This window comes from Carcharhinus amblyrhynchos, chromosome 32, assembly GCF_965287045.1.
Source record: "Carcharhinus amblyrhynchos chromosome 32, sCarAmb.v2.hapA, whole genome shotgun sequence".
Classification (NCBI taxonomy): Eukaryota; Metazoa; Chordata; class Chondrichthyes; order Carcharhiniformes; family Carcharhinidae; genus Carcharhinus; species Carcharhinus amblyrhynchos.
Window position 1 is genome coordinate 6,324,641 of NC_137355.1, and position 18,954 is coordinate 6,343,594.

At 45.8% G+C, this 18,954-nt stretch overlaps 1 protein-coding gene across 1 annotated transcript; it reads right to left on the minus strand.

Moving 5' to 3' along the window:
- Positions 1 to 11,130: 11,130 nt before the first annotated feature.
- Positions 11,131 to 11,995, minus strand: foxb1a (forkhead box B1a). The gene is given in 9 exon segments (XM_080216001.1): positions 11,131 to 11,243; positions 11,246 to 11,415; positions 11,417 to 11,540; positions 11,543 to 11,629; positions 11,632 to 11,664; positions 11,667 to 11,713; positions 11,715 to 11,765; positions 11,767 to 11,818; positions 11,821 to 11,995. Coding segments are annotated over 9 exon segments (852 nt in total).
- Between the last annotated feature and the right edge of the window lie 6,959 nt (positions 11,996 to 18,954).

Genomic DNA, 18,954 nt, shown 5'->3' on the forward strand with positions numbered 1-18,954 from the left:
CTCTGAATGATTAAATTAATGTAGTCTTTAAAATCCACCGAGTGTTTAAATCCACCGAGTGTCTAATTCACTGAGTGTTTAAATTCACTGAGTGTTTAATTCAGAGTGTTTAAATTCACCGAATGTTTAAATTCACTGATCATTTAAATTCACTCTGAGTGTTTAAATTCACCTGAGTGTTTAAATTCACCGTGTTTAATTCACTGAGTGTTTAAATCCACCGATTGTTTAATTCACCTGAGTGTTTAAATTCACCAAGTGTTTAATTCAGAGTGTTTAAATTCACCGAGTGTTTAATTCACTGAGTGTTTAAATTCACCGAATGTTTAATTCACTGAGTGTTTAAATCCACCGAGTGTTTAATTCACTGAGTGTTTAAATTCACCGAGTGTTTAATTCACTGAGTGTTTAAATTCACCTAGTGTTTAATTCACTGAGTGTTTAAATCCACCGAGTGTTTAATTCACTGAGTGTTTAAATCCACCGAGTGTTTAATTCACTGAGTGTTTAAATTCACCTAGTGTTTAATTCACTGAGTGTTTAAATCCACCGAGTGTTTAATTCACTGAGTGTTTAAATCCACCGAGTGTTTAATTCACTGAGTGTTTAAATCCACTGAGTGTTTAATTCACTGAGTGTTTAATTCACTGAGTGTTTAAATCCACCGAGTGTTTAATTCACTGAGTGTTTAAATCCACCGAGTGTTTAATTCACTGAGTGTTTAAATTCACCTAGTGTTTAATTCACTGAGTGTTTAAATCCACCGAGTGTTTAATTCACTGAGTGTTTAAATCCACCGAGTGTTTAAGTCACTGAGTGTTTAAATCCACCGAGTGTTTAATTCACTGAGTGTTTAAATCCACTGAGTGTTTAATTCACTGAGTGTTTAAATCCACTGAGTGTTTAATTCACTGAGTGTTTAATTCACTGAGTGTTTAAATTCACCGAGTGTTTAATTCACTGAGTGTTTAAATTCACTGAGTGTTTAATTCACTGAGTGTTTAAATTCACCGAGTGTTTAATTCACTGAGTGTTTAATTCACTGAGTGTTTAGTTCACTGAGTGTTTAACTTCACCGTGTTTAAATTCACTGAGGACCCTATTTTACCATTTTCATTCTAAGTGCTGAATCTGGGTGTAATTCAGATCCGACTCAGAAATCTGCTTTCAGGCACCCCCCAATACGCACTCAGCCTGGAACAAACATCGCCACTCTGGCCCCCCACCCCCACAACCCCCCCAACCAGAGATCCATCTGCTCCCCCCACCCCCGCCTGAGATACACCTTACCCATCTCCCTCCTTCCTCCTCCCAACAATGATCTGGCCTCACTTATAAGAACAAAAAGAACAAAAACAGCCCCCTGCCCTTCCCAGAGAATGGTTTGGCCTCACTAAACACCCCCCACCCCACCCCCACCCCTGCAGAGGAGCACCTGACCCTCCTCCTCCTCCCTCCCCACCAGACAACGATCAGCCCTCCCCCCGCAACCCCACCAGAGATACATCTGTCCCGTTTCTCCTGCACCCCCCCCCCCCACCAACCAGACAGCGAACTTGGCTCACTCCCTCCTCCTGCAACCAGAGACTGATCTGACCCACCTCCCCTCTCCCCCTCCCCACCACCGATCTGAGCCAGGGAGCTGCTGGAAGCTCCAGAGGCTGGAGTGCCCAATTCAGACTTTTATTCAGCAGGTCCATTACGCGTGGTTCCGGAATGGTAAACCCGGCGGTAAAGGGGGAGATGCTGATAGAGGTGGGGGGGCAATTCATTAATTCAGTTTAAATACATGCAAATACATTTAAATCGCTGTTGCGCCCGATTTGGGTGCGGAACGGATTGTTGCCATTCCTGGGTTTCGGTAAAGTGGCAATCTGCGCAGGTACGGATGCGGATCGCGTTAATGGCCTCTCACCCGACTTTACCACACTTTCGCGCCCAAAAACAGGCGCAACGCAATGGTAAAATCGGACACTGAGTGTTTCAATTCACACCAAGTATTTAAATTCACTGTGTTTAAATTCACCGAGTGTTTAAATTTACTGTGTTTAAATTCAATGATTGTTTAAATCGACAAGTGTTTGATTTCACTGAGTGTTTGATTTCACGGAGTGTTTGAATTCACTGAGTGTTTGAATTCACTGTGTTTGATTTCACTTAGTGTTTGATTTCACTGAGTGATTTCATTGAGTGTTTGCATTCACTGAGTGTTTGATTTCACTGAGTGTTTGAATTCACTGAGTGTTTGCATTCACTGAGTGAATTCACTGATTGTTTGAATTCACTGAGTGTTTGATTTCACTGAGTGTTTGAATTCACTGAGTATTTGATTTCACTGAGTGTTTGATTTCACTGAGTGTTTGAATTCACTGAGGGTTTGATTTCACTGAGTGTTTGAATTCACTGAGTGTTTGATTTCACTGAGTGTTTGATTTCATTGAGTGTTTGATTTCATTGAGAGTTTGAATTCACTGAGTGTTTGATTTCACTGAGTGTTTGAATTCACTGAGTGTTTGATTTCATTAAGTGTTTAATTTCACTGAGTTTAAATTCATTCTGAATGATTAAATTCACTGCCTGTTGAAATTCACTCTGACAGTTTAAATTCACTGCATGTTCAGGTTCACTGTTTAAACCCACTGTGTGTAAATTCACAGTAAGTGTTTCAATTCACTCAGTGTTTAGTTCACTCTCAGGGCCCAATTTTACCAACAGTTTGTCCCATTTTTGCCACTTTACCAAGACCCGTGAATGGTGGGGATCCATTCCGCACCCAAATCGGGCGCAACCACGATTTAAATGTATTTGCATGTACTTAAATTGAATTAATGAACTGCCCGCCCAACTCTATCAGCACTTCCCCCTTTACCACCGCGTTCTCCGATCTGGGACCACACCGTTACGGACCTGCTGAATCGAACTCTGAGTCGGGCGCTCCAGCCTCTGGAGAGCGCCATCAGTGATTCCAACAGATCCCTGACTCAGATCAGTGGTGTGGGTGGGGGTGGAGGAGGGTCAGATCATTCTCTGGTTGGAGGGAGGAGGAGGGGAGTGAGGGCAGATCGCTGTCTGGTGGGAGGAGGAGGAGGAGGAGGAGGAGGTGGGTCAGATGGATCTCTGGTGAGGCGGGGTACTGATCATTGTCTTGTGGGGGGGGGGGGGTAGGCAGGTCAGATGGACCTGTGGGGGCGGGGGAATCAGATGGATCTCTGGGGGTATACAGGTGGATCTCTGGTTGGGGGCAGATGGATCTCTGGGGTCGGGGTAGATGGATTTCTCGATAGGCAGATGGATCTCTGGTGGGGGTCGGGGGGATCCACTGCCACTCTGCGGGCAATCGATGGGAGGGTAGGGGGCAGGGGTGGTGATCGGTCTGGATATCGGCAGGGGAGGTGAATAAGAGGCACAGTGATGTGTGTGGATAGTGGTGGGGGTGGATAAGAGGGACACACACACAGATCACTGCTTCCTCATCCATCACCACCCCCACTACCCAGACCGATCGCCACCCCTGACCCCTCCACCCCCAACCGATCACCCGCAGAGTGGCAGTGGACCCCCCTGACCACACCCCCCCCCGACCAGAGATCCATCTGCTCCCCCTCACCAGAGATCCATCTGCATCCCCCAGAGATCCATCTGACTCCCCCCACACCCCGAGAGATCCCTCTGACCCGAGATACATCTTACCTACCTCCTTCCCGAGTGTTTAAATTCACTGTGTTTAAATTCAATGTAAGCGTTTAAATTCACTGCGTTTAAATTCACTGTGTTTAAATTCACTGCGTTTAAATTCACTGTGTTTAAATTCACTGTGCTTCAATTCACACCGAGTGTTTTAATTCACTGGGTGTTTAAATTCAGTAAGTGTTTAAATTCAACCTGAGCTTTTAAGTGCACTCAATGTTTAAAATCACTCTCAGTGTTTAAATTCATTGAGTGTTCAAATTCACTATGTTTCAATTCACATAGAATGTTTTAGTTTACTCGTACTGTTTAAGTTCACTGAGCGTTTCAATTCACTGAGTGTTTCAATTCACTGAGTGTTTAAATTCACTGAGTGTTTTAGTTCACTGAATGTTTCAATTCACTGACTGTTTGAATCCACTAAGTGTTTAACTTCATTGAATGTTTAAATTCTTTTTAGATGTCTAAATTCACTGAATGTTTAAATTCATTCTGTGTGTTTCAATTCACTGAGTATTCAAATTCACTGTGATTAAATTCACTGAGTATTTAAATTCACAGACTGTTTCAGTTCACACAATGTTTCATAGCGAGGGGGATTGAATATAAAAGTAGGGAGGTCTTGCTGCGGCTGTATAGGGCATTGGTGAGGCCGCAGCTGGAGTACTGTGTGCAGTTTTGGGCGCTGTACTTACGCAAGGATATTTTGGCCTTGGAGGGAGTGCAGAGGAGGTTTACTAGGCTGATGCCGGAGTTGAGGGGGTTGAGCTATGAGGAGAGGCTGAATAAACTAGGCTTGTACTCGTTAGAGTTTAGAAGAATGAGGGGAGATCTCATTGAGACGTATAAGATGATGAATGGGATGGATAGGATAGAGGTGGAGAGGCTCTTCCCGCTCAGAAAGGATAGTAGGACTAGGGGGCACAGCCTCAAGATAAAGGAGGGGCGGTTTAGAACGGAGTTGAGGAGGAACTTCTTCACTCAAAGGGTGGTGAATCTCTGGAATTCTCTGTCCGTTGAAGTGATGGAGGCTACCTCGCTAAATATTTTTAAGACGCGGGTTGATGGGTTTTGATAAGAGAGGGGATTAAGGGTTATGGGGAGGGGCGGGAATGTGGAACTGAGCCACCGACAGATCAGCCATGATCTTGTTGAATGGTGGGGCAGGCTCGAAGGGCTAGATGGCCTACTCCTGCTCCTATTTCCTATTTCTTATGTTCTTATGTTTAAATTCACTTTGAGTGATTAAATTTACTGAGTGTTTAAATTCACTGAGTGTTTAAATTCACAGTGTTTCCATTCACATAGTGTGTTTTAGTTCACTCACAGTGTTTACTTTCACTGAGTGTTTAAATTCACTGTTTTTTAATTCACTTTGAATGACTAAATTCACTGAATGTTCAAATTCACTGAATGCTTGAATCCACTATGTGTTTAAATTCACTGAGTGTTTAAATCCACTTTGTTTAAATTCATCTGAATGATTAAATTCACAGAATGTTTATTTCCACTGAGTATTTAAATTCATGGTTTTAATCCGCTGAATGTTTCAATTCACTGTGTATTTAGATTCACTGTGTTTAAATTCACTGTGTTCAAATTCACTGAGTGATAAATTCACTCAGTGTTTAACTTCACTGCGTATAAATTCACTCTGAATGAGTAAATTCACTGAGTGTTTCAATTCACTCTGACTGTTTTAATTCACTGAGTGTTTAAATTCAGTAAGTATTTGAATTCACTGCATGTTTAAATCAACCCTGAATGTTTAATTGCACCCTGAATGTTTAAATCCACCCTGATTGTTTAAATTCACTGAATGTATCAGTTCACACTGAGTGTTTTAGTTTCACTGAGTGACTCAGTTCACTGAGTGTTTAACTTCATCATGGTTAAATTCACTGTGTTTTAATTCACTGTGTTTAAATTCGCTGAGCGTTTAACTTCACATTGTTTAAATTACTCTGACTGATTAAATCCACTGAGTGTTTAAATTCATGGTTTTAATTCACTGAGTGTTTCGATTTAGTGTGTTTAAATTCATGCAATGTTTAAATTCACTTTAAATGATTAAATTCACTGTGTTTCAATTCACACTGAGTGTTTTAGTTCGCTGAATGTTTAAATTCACGGAGTGCTTTAAATGCATTGAATGTTTCAATTCACTGAGTGTTTAAATTCACTGAGTGTTTAAAATCACAGAGTGTTTGAATTCATTGGGTGTTTAACTTCACTGTGCTTAAAATCATTCTGAATTATTAACTTCACTGAGTGTTTAAATTCACTGTGTTTACAATCACTTTGTTCAAATTTACTGAGTGTTTAAATTCACTGAGTGTTTGAATCCACTGAGTTTTTATATTCACTCTGTTTGAATCCACTGAGTGTTTAAATTCAATGTGTTTCAATTCACTGAATGTGTAAATTCACTGTGTTTAAATTCACTCTGAATTATTAAATTCACTGAGTGTTTAAATGTACCGAGAGTTTAAATTCACTGTGTTTAAATTTACTGAGTGTTTAAATTCACTCAGTCTTTAAATTGACTTAGTGTTTAAACCCACCCTCAGTGTTTAAATCCTCTTTGCGTGTTTAAATTCACCCAGTGTTTAAATTCATTGTGTTTATATTCACTGTGCTTAAATTAACTGATTGTTTAAATTCACTTGAGTGTTTGAATTCACTGAGTTTTTAAATCCACCCTGAGTGTTTAACTTCACTGTGTTTAAATTCATTCTGAATTATTAAATTCACTGAGTGTTTCAATTCACCAAGTGTTTAATCCACTGAGTGTTTAAATTCACTGTGTTTAAGTTCACGGAGTTTTTAAATCTGCTGAGTGTTTAAATTCACTATGTATTCAAATTCAGAGTGTTTCAATTCACTGAGAGTTTAACTTCACTGTGATTAAATTCACCGAGTTTAAATCCAGAGTGTTTAAATTCACTGAGTTTTTATATTTACAGTGTTTAAATTCACGATGTGTTTAAATTCACTGAGTTTTATATTTACAGAGTGTTTAAATTCACGATGTGTTTAAATTCATTGAGTTTTTATATTTACTGAGTGTTTAAATTCACTGAGAGTTTAAATTCACTGAGTGTTTAAATTCACGATATGTTTAAATTCACTGAGTTTTTATATTTACAGAGTGTTTAAATTCACTGAGTGTTTCAATCCAGAGTATTTAAATTCACTGTGTTTAAATTTACAGAGTGTTTAAATTCAGAGTGTTTAAATTCTGCGTGTTTAAACTCACTCGGAGCGTTGTGTTTGAATTGCCGCGGGTGTGTACAGACGGGCTGATAGTTTAAATTTGTTCCGAGTGTGTAAACTCCCTCGGAGGGCGATTTAAGCGCTTCAATCAAACCAAATAGTCTTTATTGTCCAAGTCCCTCAGTTTGTGTGGATTTAATCACCGTAATATTAGCGCAAACTCTCTTTCTGTCTGACCCCGGTGTTAAAATCAGTCTATTGAGTTGACAATCTGTGTGTGTTTTTGTCTGGCTCCCGGGATTGTGTGCTTGTTTGAGTTTCTCAGTCTCCCTGGCTTCTGTGACGCTCCCGCGGCCAAAATGAAAGGGTTAAGATGAATTGAGATTCCTCTCGAGTTCTGAGCCCGTTCTCCTAGTTACCCGCGGTCTGAGATGTGTTTGTGAAAACCCAGGGTTTTGTCTCTCTCTTTTTTTTTCCCCCTTTAAATCTACATCGGTGGCCCACAGTAAGTTGGCCATTCTTTGGAGATGCTATTCAAGTGAATGAGGCTGAATGATCTTCGCGGGAAACCTGCATTTGATGTACTCGACAGTATTGGAATATATTTGTTTAATGTTGTTGAGTTGAGGAAGCTTTCCTCGGCCGCTTTGCCCTCCCCCCCTGGCGCGATTGTCATTTTTTTCTCTCTTCACCCTTACTGCAGACAAAACGATTTAGCCCCAGTCAGCGGCTTGACGCGCAGATCACTTCCCAGCTGGGGACAGATTTGGATTTCTGAGGTTGCTTCTGAGACATGTTCCAGTCGAGAATTTCCCTTCGTAAAGAAGGACGCAACTCCCACACTAAACAAAAACTTCCGACTCCCCCCCCCCCCCCCACCCGCTCCGTGTGTTAAAGTTTATTCATTAAGTGTCACAGGTGGGCTTACATTAACACTGCAATGAAATCACTGTGAAAATCCCCCCGGTGTTTGCATGTGTGCGTTTCTGCGTGTATATTTAAAATGTAAAGTTCATTTACTCGTCCCACACATAGGCTTAGATTAATACTGTAATAAAGTTACTGTGAAAATTCCCCAGCGTTTGTGTGTGTTTATTTATTCGGCTTAAATCAGCAGTAAAGTTACTGTAAAAAAACCCCCTAGTGTTTGTGTGTGTGTTTAAACTTTTACGTTTATTTAATAGTGTCACAAAACAGGCTTACATTAACACTGCAATGAAGTTACTGTGAAAATCTCCTCGTGTTTGTATGTGTGTGTTTGTGTGTGTCTTTGAATGTGTTTGTATGGATATGTCTGTGTGTGTGCGCAAGTGTGCTTGTTTGAGTGTGTCTGTGAGTGTGTGTGTGTGTCCGTAAATGTGTGTGTGTGAATGTGTGTGTGTCTGTGAATGTGTGTGTGTGTGAATGTGTCTGAGTGTGTGTGTGTGTCTGTGAATGTGAGTGTGTGTGTGTGTGAATGTGTGTGTCTGTGAGTGTGTGTGTTGTGTATGTGTGTGTCTGTGAGTGTGTGTGCCATGAGTGTGTGTGTGTGCGTGAATGTGTGTGTGTGAATGTGAGTGTGTGCGAATGCGTGAATGTGTCTGTGTGTGCGTTTGTGAGTATGTGAGTCTGTGAGTGTGTGTTGTGTATGTGTGTGTCTGTGAGTGTGTGTGTCTGTGTGTGTGAATGTGCCTGTGTGTATATGTGAATGTGTGTGTGTGTTTGCGAGTATGTGTGTCCGTGCGTGTGTGTTGTGTATGTGTGTGTGTGGTGTGTGTGTCTGTGAGTGTGTGTTGTGTGTGTGTCTGTAAGTGTGTGTTGTGTGTGTGTGTCTGTGAGTGTGTGAGTGTGTTGTTGTGTGTGTGTGCTTTGGGTTTGGACAACATGTGGACACACATCTGCGGTATGGCGAACTGATTCAGTCATCTGCGCACATTCCCTTGCCCCGCGAACCGCTATAATGATGAGTTTTTAAGTAGGGTGCTATTCTTCGACAAAGCTTGTTGATATGATTGTGTTGGGTGTGTGATGAATGGTCCCCGGTTGTCCCCTGTGTGTGTGTGTGTGAGAGAGAGAGAGAGAGATGGCCCGCCGGCTTATCATGCATTTTAAACACAGAGAGGAACAGGGAAGGGGGGTGGGAGAGATTGGCCCGGGTCTCTCTCTAGCCCTATTCTAGTTTGTGTGTGGCATCCGCACCATTGTATATCAATAAAGCTCTCTCTCCCTCTCTCTCACACACACACACACAGATCATGTTTCAAAGTTCATCATCTCCCATCAAAAACTATCAGACCCTCCTTTCCCCCACCCCCCAGCTCTGCTGCTGGGTTAGACCCAGTGACAACCCCCCACCCCTCCCTCCCTCCCCAGAAACTTCGGAGTGGCTGGTTTGGTAACTGCACCGGTCCCCAGATCAGAGCTGATTAGTGACACACACACACACTGAGCAGTGTGGCCTCCCGCCTTGTACACACAGCTCCGGGAAGAACCACTAGATACTGAGAGATTAGAAATATGTGTGTGTGTTACAGATGTATATATGTGTGTGTGAATCAAGACAAATACTAAGACTGTCACATTTTGGGGACAGTTTGGGAGGCTGCTCCCCTCCCTCTCTCTCTCTCTCAGACCCGGCTAGTTTTCACTCTGATTTTTTTAAATAACTTTCACACAGCGCTGGGCAGTAACAGATAAAACCGCAGTTCCGAAAAACCGCCCGGAACCGAATAAAATTCTCGTTCAAATAAAACAGCTCCGGGAAGAAAATGTGCTCCGAATTCTACCCGATTCAAAACTGAATTCTAGTTGACTTATATCCGAATTTATATCCGAGTTCTATCCGAATTCAATCCAATTTATATCCGAATTCTATCCCAATTTATATCCGAATTCTATCCAATTTATATCCGAATTCTGTCCGAATTCAATCCAATTTATATCCGAATTCAATGCAATTTATATCCGAATTCAATCCAATTTATATCCGAATTTTATCCAAATTCAATGCAATTGATATCCGGATTCCATCCAATTTATATCTGGATTCTGTCCGAATTCAATCCAATTTACATCCGAATTCTATCCGAATTCAATCCAATTTATATCCGGATTCAATACAATTTATATCCGAATTCTATCCAATTTATATCCAAATTCAATCCAATTTATATCCGGATTCAATACAATTTATATCCAAATTCAATCCAATTTATATCCGAATTCGATCCAATTTTTATCCGAATTCTATGTAAATTATATCCAATTTCTACCCGAATTATATCCGAATTCTAACCGTGTTATATCCGATTTCTAACCCGTTATATCCAAATTCGACCCGAATTAGATCCGAATTCTCCAAATTACATCCGAATTCTATCCGATTTCTACCCGAATTGTATCCAAGTTGTCTCTGGCGTTGGGTCCCCCGATTGAAATGAAAACCAGGCGCACATATCAGAATTCGCCTCTGCTTCGGATGGAAGAGGAGTGGAAAGCGGCGCGAAGAGAGTGTTGGAAAATCCGCCAGGATCTGGGACATTGTATCTGGGTGTCCCCATCTCTCACTCCCAGTCTCGCTGCACAAGTTGTCCCGGATTTGGGAGCCTTCCCCCCCCCCCCCGCCCTCTCTTTCGACTTCTCGAGTTCCAGTCCCCGTCTCCCCCCCGCAGCCACCCGCCCCCCCAAAATCGGCCCCCCGAAATCGGTGCACAGTGCGATCCCACAGGCAGCACACATACATTTCTGACATTGTAGACTTTTTTTTTAATGAGAAAATATTTTTGGTGGTGAGGGGGGGGGAAAGGGAGGCTGATTTCATAATTTAAAACAGACAGTTTGTGTGTGTGTGTGTGTGTGTGTATAGAACATGCATGCAGGAACTAAAGAAAATCTACATCCATCATGCGCCTGTACAAGAGGAGGGGGGGAAACTTTTACAGTCTTTTTTTTAACGAATTTTTTCTTGGGAAGTTTCACTAGAAAAACACAACGCTAAAATGGTGAGCGGGTTGTCTGGAGCAGAAGCGGACGGGGAGGGAAAGTGCACACATTATCCCTTTAAACTTAATTCACAAAGGGGAACTTACACTGGGTTACATTCAGACAGGGATGTGCCACATTCAATAGTCTGTCTCTGTCTGTCTGTAGCTCTTCAGTCCAAACTTTGGAGTGTGTTTTTTTCTCTCTCTCTCTCTTGCTGTGTTTTTGTTTTAATATTTGATCTTTCCTCTCTCCCTCCCCGGTTTGTCAGTGCACCGCCACCGACTGCAGAGAGGCTCCGTTAACGTGTCGCCGGGGCTGGGCTCCGTGGCCGGCCGGCGAGCTGGGGCTGAGAGCCGCCGGCGAGCTGCCCGACAGAGGGCCGAGATGGGGGCGGGCAGGGCGGCGGGCGTGGGCTTGATGGGCACCGGGATGGCGGGCAGCGGCTGCCCGCCGTGGCACAGCGGCTTGAGGGGCACCCCGTACGGGCTGTAGTCGGCGGAGGGGGGCACCGAGTCCAGGCCGTTGTACATGGGGGGCCAGCTGTGGGCGCCTCATGGGGTAGGCGGGGTGCATGGGCTGAACGGCCGAGAAGGCCATCACGTTCTTGTACTCGCGGGCGATGATGTTCTCGATGGCGAAGGGGTGCTTGAAACTGCTGCCCTGCGTCCCTGCACGCTGTAGCTGGGTATCTGGGGCAGGTGGGTGCCAGACACAGCCAGGGCGCTGAGACGGAGCTTGGCTTGCTGCTGTAGGTAGTGAGCGCCTCGGATTGCTTGCCCACGGCGAGGTGGTCCGCCTCAGCACCTTAAACCTCTTGCGACGCCGGAGGAAGCTGCCATTCTCAACATGTCCCCACAGTTGGGTGCAGAGCCCAGAAACTCCCCTTCCCGGCTGATCCGGCGCCGGGGGATCTTGATGAAGCAGTCATTGAAGGAGAGGTTGTGCCGCAGGAGTTCTGCCACCTCTGAGTGTTCTCCCGGTAGTAAGGGAAGCGATCCATGATGAACTTGTAGATCTCACTCAGGGGCAGCATTTTCTCTGGGGCGCTCTGGATAGCCATGGCCGTCAACGAGATATAGGAATAAGGAGGCTTCTGGTCACTGTAGGTATTCCGGCCCGGCCGAGGCATCTTTCCCACCCACCCACCCCCCCCCAACCCCTCCCCACCCCCCCTCCTGCACAGCAAGGAAGGCGGCACAGAAAGATCCAACCAAAAGATTTAAGCCAGCGATCTTCTTCCAACTTTAGTCTTCTCCTGCTGATTTGCAGTTCAACTTTCCTCCTTCGGAGAATCCGTCAGGAATCCGTCTCTCTGTCTCTCTCTCTCTCCCACTGCCGCCCCCCCACCCCCCCAAGGCGAGGTGATGGGGAGGGTGGTTGTGGTGGGGGGTGGTTGGGTTTGCTGGTGTGTGTTGTGATGTCGCCAGTTCCGAATGTTCTTGCAACGAGAAAGGGAGAGAAGAAAAAAAGACTTGGGGTCAGGAACGACAATTCGTGAAGCCGGCAGTGTGAGTGGCGAGAGGATTGTGACCCCCCCCCCCACACTTCCCCCCCCCCCACCTCCCTCCTCCCGTCTCCCCTCCCCCTCGCCAACACACACATACACACCCCCCCCACCCACCCACCCACCCTCTTACCCCACCCCCTTATTCTCACTCCGAATCAGCAAGTGTCTCCCTCTGCTCTCCCCCCACCAACCCCACCTCCCTCTTATAATGTGATGTACCGGCATGTGCTTCGACACTAGGTTAATGTAGCACTTCTGACCGTCACATGACATGTTTTATTTTGCCGGGGAGAGGTGGGGGTAGAGACACAGGGACATTATATACCCCCCACCCCCACCTTTACACTTCATTTATATCGATTTACATTGTCAACTCTACAAGCCAATACAAATCAGTTACATTTCCACACAGTTAGATAGGGGTCAAATCCGAATTTGGAGGGGGTTGAGGGGGGGGGGGCAGCTGGGGGTGGGGACAGGAGTCGGAATTGGAGAGAGTGTCAGTGGCCAGAGCAACTGACCCTAGCCTCCCCGGCTCAGCGTTTACATTTTGCAAAGACAAGCAAATAGCTGGGACCATCCTTTCCTTCACACACACACACACACACATATATCTAACATAAGCGTGTTTTAACCTCCCTGATCAAGGGCTATGTATCCGATCCGCTGCGGCAAATCTGTTAGCCTGGGCTTTCCAATTAATCAGCGGCCCACTTAGACACAAACTGACCTTGGGATGAATAAACAGTTGGAAATGAACTGATATTCTGATGTTAGTAAAACAGGGTCACAGTTAAAAAGAAAATCAACAGATATTTGGTGTTATGGACGGGACGCAGTTGTAATAGATTGAAACTTGGCGAGATAAACAGGGACACAGTTACAAATAAACTGATATCTAGTGTTAGTAAACACCGTTACAAATAAACTGATATTTGGTGTTAATAAGTCGGAGCACTGTTGCAAATCAACAGATATTTGGTGCAATGGACGGGTCAGAGTTATAATAAACTGAAATTTGGTGAGATAAACAGGGGCGCAGTTTCAAGTAAACTGATATTTGATGTTAGTAAACAGAAACACCGTTACAAATAAACTGATATTTGGTGTTAATAAATAGGGAGCGTAGTTACAAATCAACAGATATTTGGTGCAATGGACGGGTCAGAGTTACAATAAATTGAAATTTGGTGAGATAAACAGGGGCACAGTTCCAAATAAAACCGATTTTTGGTGTTAGTAAACAGAAACACCGTTACAAATAAACTGATATTTGGTGTTAATAGATAGGATACAGGTAGTAATCAACCGATATTTGGTGCAATGGCCACAGTTACAACAAACTGGCATTTGGGGTAAATGCACATGCAGATAAACTTGGTGTTAATGAACAGGCACAGGTTCAAATAAACTGAAAGCAAAAGAGAAAATCGGATATTTAATAGACAGGAGACACGGACTGAGATGTGGTGCTAACAAATGGGTTCCAGCTAGAAATGTGTGATGCAGTGAGCAAGTTAGAATGAACTGATATTTGGCGTTAATAAACGGGGCATGCCGTTGGTGAGTCCGCTCTGGGCGCACCAAAGTGAGATTCACAGACAACAAAATAGCAACGAGCAAGAAAATAATAATTTTTTTTTTAAAAAAGCAGCCAAACTCTGGACGCTTTTCGCCGCGGTAATTCTTTGCAGGATATTAAGATTCCTTTATCTTAAGTGAGACGGAATGGAGAGTTACACCACCAATCCGCAACCCCCCCCCCCCCAACCACAACCACCACCACCACCACCACCACTTCACCCCTCTCTGCATGGAAAAAAAAATACAATAACATAAAATGTGCGGTCAATAGAATAAAAAAAATCAGTAACTCGCCAAATCGTAACTTAAACACGGTTATTTCTAGGGATTAAAATAATGTCATTAATATTGAAATGCCGACAGAGTCCACTCGCCCGCTTTCGAATGCAGGCGCACGTTTCTCCTTATTAATGAAACCTCTTGAAAAGAATGAATGTCGAGATTCTACCCCTCGCGAAACCAAAATCAGCTCGGCGCAAAAAAGCAAACTTTTTTTTTATATCTACACGCTGCTAGCTGAGCTGGAAATGAGACATTAATTCAGGGAGAAGAGGAAACTGGATGGCTATTTGGGAAAATTGCATGCAAATGAAGTCGAAAGCCGCGGAGAGAGAGAGCTCATAAAAAAAAAGCACAGGAGTCAATTATATTAATATGTAGAAACAAACTGCCAAACCTACTCGCTATAATGACCCGTTTAAAGTCTTCAGTTCCTCCGCCTGCCCCGGTTCCTTGCATGGAGAGCTCTTACTAACGCTCACTCCCTCTTTCCCACAAGCAAGACCACACACGTTCCAACTTAGTAATAATTTATGGTAATTTCTTTCATAAATCCACAGCCTATTCACTTCGTATTCAGGCATTCCCGAATCCGGCAGACGGATGACAAACACAATGTTGGTTTCGCCCGTTCGTGTTTACTAATATTAACCATGCAGGTGCAGTTCCATTTTCGACTTCTGGATGGGTTACACACACACACACACACACAGACACACAGAGCGAGGACTGAACCCACCGCAAATTTTTTAAAAAAAAGCCCCCCTCCCCCAAAATATTTATAAACTCCAGAGTGAGAAAAGACACATCCACCTTCTTACCGTCTCCCTGACTTAAGAAACAAAGCCTCACAGATTCCCATGGAGGGAGATCTACACCCTGACTCCGCACATGGACTGAGGATGTGGTGGGTTGGGGGGGGGGGGGGGAAGAGAGAAAAAAAAAAACTCCACTCTCCGGGAAGGGAAATATTAAAGCTCTATCTCTCTCTCTCTCTATAAGGCAATCAGGATTCAGTGGAGCAAAGTTTTAACATTCTAACTCTTGGAGAGTGGGTTACAAGAGGTTTTGGGATAAGACTATGCTATCCTCCCCCCCCCCCACTTCCCTAAAAATACCCCCCTTGTGAAAATGTTTTTGACTAATCCTTCCCCCCCCCCTCTCCCCACACACACACACTTGGCAATCCCAAAAAGAGATACTATTGACATTTTTGTTTCCAAGGTGGCGACCTCAAATTTTACATTTTGGGCTAATCTATGCGAATTCTCCCCCTACCCCCCCGTCAAAAAATACCCCCCTTCTGAAAGTGTTTTTGACTAATCCTGCTCCCCCCCGCCCCCCCCACCAACGCTTGGCAATCCCAAAAAGAGATACTCTTGACATTTTTGTTTCCAAGGTGGCGACCTCAAATGTTACATTTTGGGCTAATCAATGCGAATTCTCCTCCTACCCCCCCCCCGTCTAAAAATACCCCCCCTTGTGAAAGTGTTTTTGACTAATCCTGCTCCCCCCCCCCCCCCACAAACATTTGGCAATCCCAAAAAGAGATACTGTTGACATTTTTGTTTCCAAGGTGGCGACCTCAAATGTTACATTTTGGGCTAATCAATGCGAATTCTCCCCCTACCCCCCCCAAATAAAAACCCTAGTGAAAGTGTTTTCAACTAATCCCCCCCCCCCCCTAACACTTGGCAATCCCAAAAGAGATACTCTTGACATTTTTGTTTCCAAGGTGGCGACCTCAGATTTTAAATCTTGGGCTAATCTATGCGAATTCTCCTCCTAACCCCCACCCCGCCTTAAAAATAAAAGCCCTAGTGAAAGTGTTTTCAACTAATTCCCCCCCCCCCCCAAACAAAAAATAAATGCCCCCATTGTCCCACTGGCAATGCCCAGTAAAGAGATATTATTTTGTTTTCAATTTTTTCAATCTTTAATTTTGGGAGAATCTGTGTGAATTATTTAATCTCTGCCCCCCTCTCTCTCACACACACACCCATCCCCAGTCTGTGTGCAGGTTTAGCAATGTGAGTTGAGATTCCCAGCGATAGGAATGGTTACCGCGGGGGTGGCTGGCTGTTTTTGCAGGAGCGGCCCCCGGGATAACAATATGTATATCGCTTGCTCATTTGTACAAAGCGGGAACAAAAGTTGCCCAAACCAAATTACATCGCACTTCTTGAACCGAGATGCAATTTGAAGTATCTTTTACTGAGAGTGTTGGGAGGGGAAGGGAGGGGAGAGGGGGGGGGGTGCAAACAATCCTCTTGTGTGTGTAGAGATTGACTAACAAAGCGACTTTCTGAAGCCTCTGCTAAGAAAAAGTACTCAAGCGGAACATTCCCAGGGTGACGGGGGGAACAAAAGCGACGGGTCAGCCAGATGAAAAAACCGAATCAAAACAGCCACTTTCACACGTTGCCCTCAATAGCGGCGTCACTAACAAGGCAAAATGTGAGCAAGGGCAGGGAGGAAAGGGCCGTGGCATTCGATCTAACACCGGAGTTGGCACAGCGCTGTCACAACTCAGTCAACACCAAACAAAATACTGCTCGCTGAATTCAGTCTCCAGCCAGTGATTGTCTCCTCTCAGTCTCCTCCTGGGCGATTTCCACCCCCCCCCCCCCCCCCCAACAACCCACCGCTCCCCCTTTCTCCTGATTTAACTTTCTGCTAACTCCAGCCTGGTTAATGTTAGTGATTCTGGGCTGAGGGGGTCGGTGATCACCACCCACACAGCGGGCAGTGAAAGGGCGGCTTCCTGAAAGGAAGATACAACCGACCCGCAATGTACTCTCTCCCCCCCCCCACCCCACCCACCCCCTTCCCTCTCCCACCCCCCCCTCCCCTCTCTCCCCCCCACCCCCCTCCCCTCTCTCTCCCCCCTCCCCTCTCTCCCTCCTCCTCTCTCACACCCCCTCCCCTCTCTCCCTCCTCCTCTCTCACACCCCCTCCCCTCTCTCCCCCTCCCCTCTCTCCCCCTCCCTCTCTCTCTTCCCTCTCTCCCCCTCCCCTCTCTCTCTCCCCTCTCTTTCCCCCTCCCCTCTCCTTTATCCCTCCCCTCTCCATGCCTCCCCCTCCCTCCCTACTCTCTCCCCTCCTTCCCCTCCCTTTCTCTCCTCTCCCTCCGTTCTCTCTCCTCTTTCTCCCCCCTCCCTCTCTCTTGCCCTTCCCCTTTCCCCACTCCCTCCCTCCCCTATTCCCCCTCTCCACCTCTCTTTCCCCCCTCTCTCCTCTTCCCTCTCTTCCCTTCTCTTCCACTTCCCCCTTCCTCCCCCTCCCTTTCCTCCTCTCTCCTCTCCCTCCCCCTCCCTCCTTCCCCGCTCTACCTCTCCCCTTCCCCCTCTCTCTACCCTACCCCTCTCTTACTCCCCTTCCCCCTCTCTTTCTCCCCTTCCCCTTCTCCCTTTCCCTCTCTCTCTTCCCCCCTCTCCCCTTCCCTCTCTCTCTACCCTCCCCCCTCTCTCTCTCTACCCTTCCCTTCTCTCTCTCTGCCCTTCACCCCTCTTTCTCTACCCTTCTCCCCCCCTCTCTCTCTACCCTTACCCTCTCTCTCTCTACTCTCCCCCTTCTCTCTCTGTACCCTTTCCCTCTCTCTCTCTACCCTCCCCCTTCTCTCTCTCTACCCTTTCCCCCTCTCTGTCTGCCCTTTCTCCACTCTCTCTCTTCCTCCCCTCTCTATCTCCTTCCCCGCTCTACCTCGCCCCTTCTCCCCCCTCTCTCCCCTCCCCCTTTTTCTCTCCCCTTCCCCCCCTCTCTCTCTGCCCTCCTCCCTCTCTCTTTCTCTCTCCCTCTCCCCACTCTCTCTCTCCCTCCCTCTCTCCCCTGTCCCTCCCCTCGTCTCACTACCCAAGAAACAAACATTCCTCTAACTGTGAAAAGACAAATTTCACTGACCCCCGCGGAGAGCAGTTGAGAGATTCAAAGAATAAGATCGCTTCAAACATCTTCCCCTCAGTAGTTCAATGGTCACTGTTGTGTGCTTTTAGCGGGGGGGAGGCAGTGATGGGGGGTAAGTTCCTCACCCCCACGCCCCTTGTCCCGCGGAGAGTTTAATTTACCAAAACCTCCCCTTTATAAAACGACATGAATAATAACCTCAGTGACCGCGGCTCAAAGCAACTTGTGGGTGAGTGCGGCGGACAGGAAAGCCCGCTACAGAAAAGGAACGATTGCAACGGGTCTGGGCTGCTGGGTTAATGGGGCAAATCACTCACATGTGAAATGGGGAAAGGCGGGGGTGGTGCAGAGATTTGGGGAGTGGGTGCCAGAGATGGAGAGGGGATAGATTTGGGGAGTGGGTGACGGAGATGGACAGGGGGTAGATTTGGGGAGTGGGTGACGGAGATGGACAGGGGGTAGATTTGGGGAGTGGGTGCCACAGATGGACAGGGGGTAGATTTGGGGAATGGGTGCCAGAGATGGACAGGGGGGTAGATTTGGGGAGTGAGTGCCAGAGATGGACAGGGGATAGATTTGCGGAGTAAGTGGTAGAGATGGGTAGGGGTAGATTTGGGGAGTGGGTGCCAGAGATGGACAGGGGGGTAGATTTGGGGAGTGAGTGGTAGAGATGGGTAGGGGTAGATTTGGGGAGTGGGTGCCAGAGATGGACAGGGGGTAGATTTGGGGAGTGGGTGTCAGGGATGGACAGGGGGTGTAGGTTTGGGGAGTGGGTGACAGAGGTGGGGGTGGGGAGTGTAGGTTTGGGAAGTGGG